The sequence below is a fragment of the Chrysochloris asiatica genome, unplaced genomic scaffold (genome assembly GCF_000296735.1).
Source record: "Chrysochloris asiatica unplaced genomic scaffold, ChrAsi1.0 scaffold00572, whole genome shotgun sequence".
NCBI classification, from domain to species: domain Eukaryota; kingdom Metazoa; phylum Chordata; class Mammalia; order Afrosoricida; family Chrysochloridae; genus Chrysochloris; species Chrysochloris asiatica.
Genome location: NW_006409090.1, coordinates 73,528 through 82,431, shown reverse-complemented (window position 1 = coordinate 82,431; position 8,904 = coordinate 73,528). Strand labels below are relative to the sequence as shown.

General features: G+C 41.3%; 1 protein-coding gene and 1 pseudogene across 1 annotated transcript in view; one reads left to right on the top strand and one right to left on the bottom strand.

Moving 5' to 3' along the window:
• The window catches only part of LOC102824457, an 80,405-nt gene extending 73,725 nt beyond the window's left edge, over nt 1-6,680 (bottom strand). Inside the window, exons 1-2 of the mRNA XM_006877727.1 lie at nt 6,503-6,680; nt 6,160-6,270 (exon numbers count right to left, since the gene is read on the bottom strand). Of these exons, the coding sequence (XP_006877789.1) occupies nt 6,160-6,270; nt 6,503-6,680 (289 nt within the window). The remainder of the gene's footprint in view (nt 1-6,159; nt 6,271-6,502) is intronic.
• Nucleotides 6,681-6,698: 18 nt separating this feature from the next.
• The window catches only part of LOC102824081, an 18,475-nt pseudogene continuing 16,269 nt past the window's right edge, over nt 6,699-8,904 (top strand).

The following is an 8,904-nucleotide window of genomic DNA, read 5'->3' as shown; positions in this document are numbered from 1 at the left end:
TCAGGCAAAACAAGTCTAGGGGCAGATTGTGGAACAGATCATCAATTGCTCATATGCAAATTCAAACTAAAGCTAAAGAAAATGAAACAAGTCCACGAAAACCAAAATATGACCATGAATATATCCCACCTGAATTTAGAGATAACCTAAAGAACAGATTTGATATATTAAACACTAAAGACCGAAGATCAGAAGAATTGTGGGATGACATCAAGAATATCATACATAAAGAAAGCAAAAACTCATTAAGAAGACAAGAAAGAAGGAAAAGATCAAAATGGATGTCAGAAGAGACACTGGAACTTGCTCCCCAGTGTAGATATGCTAAAGCAAATGGAAAAAATGAGTAGGTACAAGAGCTGAACAGAAAAAATTCAAAGATCAGCTTGAGAAGATAAAGCCAAATACTACAACAAATTGTGCAAAGACCTGAAGTCAGAAAACCAAAAAGGAAGAACACACTCAGCATTACTCAAGCTGGGGAGCTGAAGAAAAAAAAAAAAAAATCAAGCCTCAACCTTTGTTATTGAAGGAGTCTCTCGGAAAATTATTGAATGATGCAGAAAGCTTAAAAAGAAGATGGAAGGAATACATAGAGTCACTGTACCAAACAGAAATGTTTAATGTCCAACTGTTTCAAAAGGTGGCATATGGTCAAGTGCCTATGACACTGAAGGAATAAGTCTAAGGTGTATTGAAGGAATTGGCAAAGAAAAAGACACCAGGAATTGAAGGAATCAAAATGTAAATATTTCATAAAAGAGGAGGCACTCACTCATCTATACCAAGAAATTTGAAAGAAAACTATTTGGCGAACTGGTTGTAAGAGAGTGCTCATTCCAAAGTAAGATTGTGCTCATTCCAAAAAGAGGTGACCCAACAGAATGCAAAAATTATCAGACAATATCTTTGATATCCCAAGTGAATAAAGTTTTTCTAAAGGTGATACAAAAATGGCTGCAAGTCTACATTGACAGAGAACTTCCAGAGGTTCAAGGCAAATTCAGAAGAGGTCGTGAAATTAGGGATATCACTGCTGATGTCTGATGGATCTTGAATGAAAGCAGAGAAAATCAGAAAGATGTTTACCTGTGCTTTATTGACTATGCAAAGGCTTTCGATTGTGTGGATCATGACAAGTTATGGACAACATTGCAAGTATGAGTATTCTGGAACACTTAATTGTGCCTATGAGGAATCAGTAAATGTTGTTTGAATATAACATGAAAACACTGAATGATTTAAAATTAAGAAAGGTGTGCAACAAGGTTGTATTCTTTCAACTTACTTATTCAACCTCTTTGTTGAACAAATAATTGGAGAAGCTGGGTTATATGAAGAAAAACATGGCATCAGGATTGGAGGAAGACTCATTAACAATCTGTGATATGCAGATGATATAACCTTGCTTGCTGAAAGTGAAGAAGACTTAAAAAATTTACTGATGGAGATCAAAGAGCACAGCCTTCTATATGGATTGCATCTCAATGTAAAGTAAACAAAAATCATCATCATCACTGGACCAATAAACAACATTCTTATCAATGGAGAAAAGATTGAAACTGTCAAGGGCTTCATTCTTCTTGGATCAACTATCATTTCTCATGGAAGCAGCAGTCAAGAAATCAAAAGACATATTGCATTAGGCATATCTGCTGCACAAGACCTTTTAAAGTGCTGAAGAGCAAAGATGCCAGCTTGAAGACTAAGGTGTGCCTGACCAAATCCATGGTATTTTCAATAACCTCATATGCATGCAAAAGCTGGACAATGATTAAGGAAGAAGGTAGAAGAATTGATGCATTTGAGTTATGGTGTTGGAAGAGATTTTTCAAAGTACAATGGGCTGCCAAAAGAACAATGAGATCCATGTTGGAAAAAGTGCAGCCAGAGTGCTCCTTGGGGGCCAGGATGGCCAAATTTCATCTCTCATTCTTTGGACATATTGTCAGGCAGGACCAGTCTGAGAAAGATATCATGTTTGGTAAGTTGAAGGGTCAGAGAAAAAGAGGAATACCCCAGCAAGATGGATTGTCAAGGGGGCAGCATCAATGGGCTCAAGCATGGCAACTATAGTGAGGTTGGCCCAGGATCAGGCAGCTTTTCATTCTCTGTGCATAAGGTCACTATGAGTCGGTACTTACTCGATGGCACCTAACAACAACAACAACAACAACAATTAATAAAAGTCCTAGTGTGGTGCTGTGGGTTTATATGCTAGATTGCAGATTCATTTGAACCTCAAGGTCAGAGATTCAAGCTCACCAGTTGCTCCTTGGGAACCCTATACAGGTTGGCTATCAATCAGTCAGAACTGACTCTACAGCACTTAACAACAACAATTAATTCAAAACTCAATGGCTAGAATTGTAATCACTATACTGTACTGTTTATTTCAGTGCAGTGATTTATCTAAGATCATTTCTTGCAATAATGTTTGTAAATTCTTACTAAGCAATTTTTTTTTTCCTGATTGGTCTGGATTAAATAAAGTGGTGAATATATTAATAGATAATGTTACTATTTTTATGTGTGATAACAGGGTTAACTGTGAAAATTTGGGACTCTGACTTGTATAAAATGAGCCATCAATGTAGCAAGAATGGAGGATCTCACTAACATAAATTGAGAAAGAACCAAAAACACTGTACATCTTCTGGACCTTAAGATCCCTATACATTGAGCTTCCTCAACTTAGGGATAGGTGGCTGTGACACCACAGGTGAATCAGAGGAAGAGCACAGAAGCAACAATAGCAGAAACCAAGAGCCAGAGCATGAGAAAGAGTGGTCTTGCCAACCAATGAACAAGTAAATCTGAGTGACATTGGGCAGGATGCTTTCTTGCAGAGTGATATGTCTCCAGGAATATCACGCAATTAGGGGAGTTAAGTGTGCAGATCTGAAGAGTTAGACTTGAGTGTCTACAGCAGAGATGAGGAACTTTTTTCTGCCAGAATTTAAAAAATCATTTACAGGTTATACAAAATCACCAACAATGTGATGACTAGAGTCTTGGTGTAATGCTGTGGGATAAAGTACTGGGCTGCAAGGTTGGTTTCACCCACAAGGTTGACAGTTCAAACTCACCAGCTGGTCCTTGGATATCCTGTACAGGGTCACTTTGAGTCAGAACCAATTCAGTAAAACTTAACAACAATAGCCATGCAATGATTGGAACTGCATTTACCTTGGTAGAGCCAGGCCAAATGATTTTGAGGACCTTATATGGCTGGTGTTGCACTGAAGGTTAATGTACTGGACTGCAAAGTCAGATTGAAATGCCAGCTCAGTAGCCCAAGCTCATCAGATGCTCCTTGGAAACCCTCTAAAGGGTCCTATGGGTCAGAACTGACTAACAGCACTTAACAACAACAACATACAGCATATGGCCCACAAGCCAGATTATTCCCATCTCTGGTCCACATCTACAGGTTAAGGCTTGTCCTAGAGTAGTATGCTCTGTGAACATTTGTCAATAGCCCTAAATTAACTTTGTAGCATTTCCAGAGCTGTGCAGAGATCAGGCCAATGGGATAAGCGCCAAAAAAGTGGTTGTCATGGCTGGAAGAGCATTGCCTTGAGTATTTTCGGATCCTGTATTGTAGCCTTTTAACTTCTCTAATAAGCATAACTTTTAGTATGATATCTTAGTTTTGTGTGACCATAGCAAAAATTTAACTGAATCCAGCTATGGTAGGGATGGTATTCACCATATTTTGCAATTGACATGAGGAATAGAATTTGTTGAAATGACACAGACTGCTGGAAGTGTGAGTCTTTTAAAAAGAAAGAACAAATGGAAGTGAAACTTTTGATTCTTAAATCTTTATCTATGTCATTGTTACCTGAAATATCTATAAGGAATGTAAGAGAATACTTGCACAGGAATCACATGGGGGATAAGTTTGGTTGGTTAAACAAAATGGCTTATACGGGTCTAGGGCCTACTTGATCTGCTCTGCCAGACAGAACTGAAAGCCATATGTGTATGTGCAATAAAAATGGTTATTGGGTATCTTGATTACAGAGATAAGCAGAGAGTGCTGTAGGCTGGATGGTTTGATGCTCATTTGTGCAATTATAATATATTGTTATTTTATAATGATTTAGGACTTAGATAGTTCACATGAGAAGACAAATAATTGATTAAAAATGATTGACTGCTAAAAGGGGGCAATAAAGGCACAAAGTGACTGGCTTACAGATTTGCAAGTGGGAATTTAGTTTTAGAGTGTGTGGTGGAAGATAGAGTCCCCACTGAATAGTTTTAATCCTGTCTAGATGGGTCTGATGAAAAGAGATGGAGATAAGATTTTTATGATTCAATAGTGAGTAATTGTTATTGTGACTAATTGTGACTGTCACAACTGTAAAGGTAGACATTTTGTAACAAAAATGGGATTAGTTAATCTTACAGTCCCAAAAAAATGACCCTAGGAACATCAAGGGAGAAGAGCACAAGGAGAATGAGGGACCCTATCCAGAGAAGCAGCAGCACCTTAGATGGAGGCAGATATGAGGACATGGAGAAAAGGAGCAGCTGAAGACTCTAGCCTCATGGAGAGAGAGACTGAGTTCTGGCGGGCAGGAGACAGGCTTGTAGAATGTGTCATTTGGTTATTTAAATTATTATATATTTCTGAGGGTTTTTGCATACATCTCCCTATCCCACCTCTCCATCCCCAGAAAAATAAAAACAGAGCGAATGGAAGCAAATGATGGTGTAAAGCCAATGCTCCCCCATGCAAACTATCATTCAGTTCACAAAAAAAAAAAAAAAAAAGTGACTGCTATAGAAAAAAAAACAAAAAAACAATACATGAATTTGTGTATTTGTGTTTCTAAGAAAATACAAAAACCAAAACCAAAAACTGTTTTGGTTCTTATTATCCCTTACTGTTATTACTTTGAAATCATTGATTTCTTTGACAAACCTAAAGGAAATTGTTACAATATCAGGTCCGCCATTTTAGGCTGTACCTTCTGGGTTCTTCCCTCTCCTCTCCCTTCAACTCCATTTTGTAGCCTTAAGCTACAAGGTGTGTAGTTTAAAGGGCAACGTGGCTTTTGATAGGCCACAGCTGAATCACCTTAGCAATGACCACTCCCTTCCTGTTGAACCTATATATGACCACTCCTTTCTACCTTCTTCTCTCTTCTTCTTCTTCTCCCCTTCTTTCTGCCTTCTGCTTTCTCTCTCTGGCAGAGTTGACCTTCCTCTTCTTAATCCTGAATAAAAGTCTCTAGATGGACCATCTGGTGTGCAGTATGGTTGGTAAGCAGTGCCGGGTTGTTTTCCCTTTCATTGGTGTCAGAAGTGGCACCCTAACCTGTTCATTTCAATATGCCCTCCCAGCACCTGCGATCATCTTCCATGACGCCTTCTTAGCACCCATCACCGGCAAGAGTTAATTCTTCAGCCCTCTGGCTCAGGTAAGTCCTTCTCTTATGGATGCCCTGGGTGTGGAAATTTGGACTCTGGTAACCAGGACATAAGACTCCATCTGGGACACAGACCGGACGTCAGGTTCTGTGTCTCTCATAGTGAGTTTGGAACTCACCAGAACAAGTCCAGGACTTGTCCATTCTGCCCCCCGCCCGCTGGAGGGATGCCTCAGAGGGTGGTGCGTCCTCCTTTAACAGGCCCCCTCCTTGTGGCAGGGACGCCTCCTCTGGGAGCCAGGGTCTCCATACCTCAGACTGGGTCTGAGGTGCGAGCACTATCTAAACCTCAAGAGACGTCTTAGGTTCTAGGCACTGTTCGTTGTCTTATTACTGGTTGCTATGGGTTCTGGGTCCTCCATACCGGCAGTCTCCCTTAGGGTGTTTGCTCCGAAACCTTGAGGGCTTAGACCTTTAATCTAAGTGTCTTATATGTCTATCTACTCAAACTTGGCATCAATACAAATTAGACAACCAAAATATCTGGCCACCTAACGGCTTGTTTGAATCAGTTCTAATCCAAGACCTATTTAACTTTTGTGAGCCCCAGGGAAAATGGTCAGAGATCCCATATATCCAGGGTTTTTCTTACCTTCAACTTTCTCTTTGTTTCATTGCTTGTACTCCATCAGCCAATTTGACCCAGCTGATGAATTCCCTCCCTATCAAAGAGCCCCAAGTGTACCTCCACCCCCCACTTTGGTCCTTCTCTCACCTTCTTCAGGTCCCCAGGAACTTCCCTTACCATCTTCTTCTTCTTCTCCTGCCTCTTCCCCTCTGTATGCGCTGCCTTGTACTCGTTCCAAATCTCGAAGGTTAATGGACCCTGAGTTTTCTCAGACCAGTCATATAATAACACCCTTGCGGGAAGTGACTGGGGCAGAAGGAATTGTCCGAGTCCATACCCCTTTTCCAATGGCAGAGTTAGCTTTAATTAAATCTAGACTTGGGTCTTTTACTTCAAATTCTGCACTTTTTATTAAGCAGTTTCAATTTCTAAAGTAATGTTACCAACTAATTTATCATGATATTTTTGTTGTTTTAACTAACTCTTTAACCCCTGAGGAGGGTAGGCAAGTGCTGGAACAGGCCAATGCTCATGCAGACCAGGAACACCTCACTAATAACAATCACCCAGCAGGAGCCGAAGCCGTCCCTGACAGGGACCCCAGATGGAATTATAATACCCAGGCAGGTATTGTCAACCGAGATAGGTATATTAATTGCATACTGCATGGGCTGCACAAGGCAACCATGAAAGCAGTTAATTATGACAAACTTAGTGAAATTATTCAAGATAAGAACGAAAATCCTTCCGCATTTCTCCAGAGGCTCACTGACAGCCTGCGGCAATATACTAATCTCGATCCAGACTCTGCCATTGGACAAAGGTTAATTATGGTGCATTTTTTCTGTCAGAGTTACCCCGACATCAAAATAAAACTTAAGAGGCTAGAAAGGGGTCCCCTAACCCCTCAAGCAGAGGCTCTCACTGTTGTATTTAAAGCCTACAATGGCAGAGATGATGCAAAGTCTGTAAAAAAAGTACCAGTTATTAGCTCAGGCCACCAACCCCACCTTGCCACCACATTTAAGAGGGAAACCTGCAAAGCCTCTGGGACCCTGCTTCCAGTGCAACCAGCATGGACATTGGGCCAAAGAATGCCCAAATCCCAAACCTCCCACCAGGCTTTGCCCCAAATATAAGCAGAAGGGACATTGGGGTTTCGACTGCCCCTTGGCGTCTACCTGCCTTCCGGTCACTGCCCCCCCCCCATCCCCTCAAGCGACCTTATTGGTCTAGCAGTAGAAGGCCTATAAGGAGGCCCTGGCTTGTCTGGACCAATGTGGACAACTGCCCAGGAGCCCAGGGTAAATTTCACCGTGGTAGGTAGGATGATCACCTTTTTACTCAATACTGGTGCTAGTTTTTCTTCATTGCAGGAATTCTGGGGACTCACCTCCCTGTGCAGGACCTCTGTTGTTGGGGTAGAAGGTCAAAGACAATGCCCACGGCAAACTCCCCTCCTTTTATGCAAATTTGGCAATTTTGAATTTTTATGTTCCTTTTTAGTCCTTCCCTCTTGCCCCGTACCTTTCTAGGGCGGGACATCTTATCTCAAGTTTGACTTTCAGGGCCTCTCTAGCACTCCAACATCTTCCTTTTGCCTCTTACTATTGCAGACTATTGAACCTCAATCCCTTTCTTCCCAGTGGCCCATCAGTCCCCACCTTGTGAATCCAAAAGTTTGGGACATACATTCCCCTTCAATAGCCAAATGCTCTCCACTCAAAATCCTCCTCAAAAATCCTACCCATTTCCCAGCCCAAGAATAATACCCTCTCCTACAGTCTAATCTTTTAGGATTACAGACAATTGTTAAAGAATTACTTGAAGAAGGATTTCTAAAACCATTGCTGATTTGTTAAACTATGAAAACCTACAGGATTTACCCCTTGTAGGATTATTTCGCTTCAAACCTCACTCCTTCATGATCCCTCATTAACCTTCCAGTTGTGCCCGGTCCTTAATTCTTCCACCCTACTCCCTGTGCCAAACCAGGAACTGATTCACAATTGCTTAGAAGCCTTAAAAGTTTTCTTGCCACATGACTCACACATCCAGGAAGGACCTCTTTCCTCCCCTGACCTAATTAGGTATAGTGATGGTAGTTCTTTCTCCCAAGATAAAATCAAATGGGCAGGCTATGCCATCGTATCTGAAAGCGAAGGTATAGACCAGGACTCCCTTCCTCCTCAAACAACTAATCAACAAGCAGAGCTGATTGCCCTCACACAGGCCTTTACCTTAGCTTTGGAAAAAAACACTCACGGTTCATACAGTTACCAAATATGCCTTCCATATTCTGCTTTCACATGCAGTCATTTGGAGGGAAAGAGGTTTTTGTTCCACCAAAAGTAATTCCATCCAGATTTCTAAATTTATTATGGAACTACTAAAGGTTTCCAGGCTGCCCGCAGCCATTGGCATTGTCCACTGTAAAGCTCACCAGTCAGACCAGTCACCTACAACCAAGGGAAACAATTTGGCCGATTGCATAGCAAAGAAAGCAGCCTTAACACTGACTGTACTCCCTAGTGCCTCAGTAAATCAAGGAGCAGAAACTCAGAAGTCGAGCTTGACCCTCGATCAACTTAAGTACCTTCACAAAAGTTTCCACCGCAACTCTCGAACATTTTTTACCTTTTTAGAACCATTAGTCACTCTCTCCCTGTCTGACAAGCAATTTTTACAATATCTTTCTTCCACCTGTGAAATTTGCCAAAAGACAAATCCATCTTCTACACCCACCCCTTTTCCTACACACCAAGCCAGGGGTCTGTTCCTCAGCCTGGATTGGCAAATAGACTTCACCCATATGCCCAAAGTTAAAAGGTGCAAATATCTTTTACTTCTAGTTGACACCTTTTCTGGGTGGGTTGAAGCTTTTCCTACCAC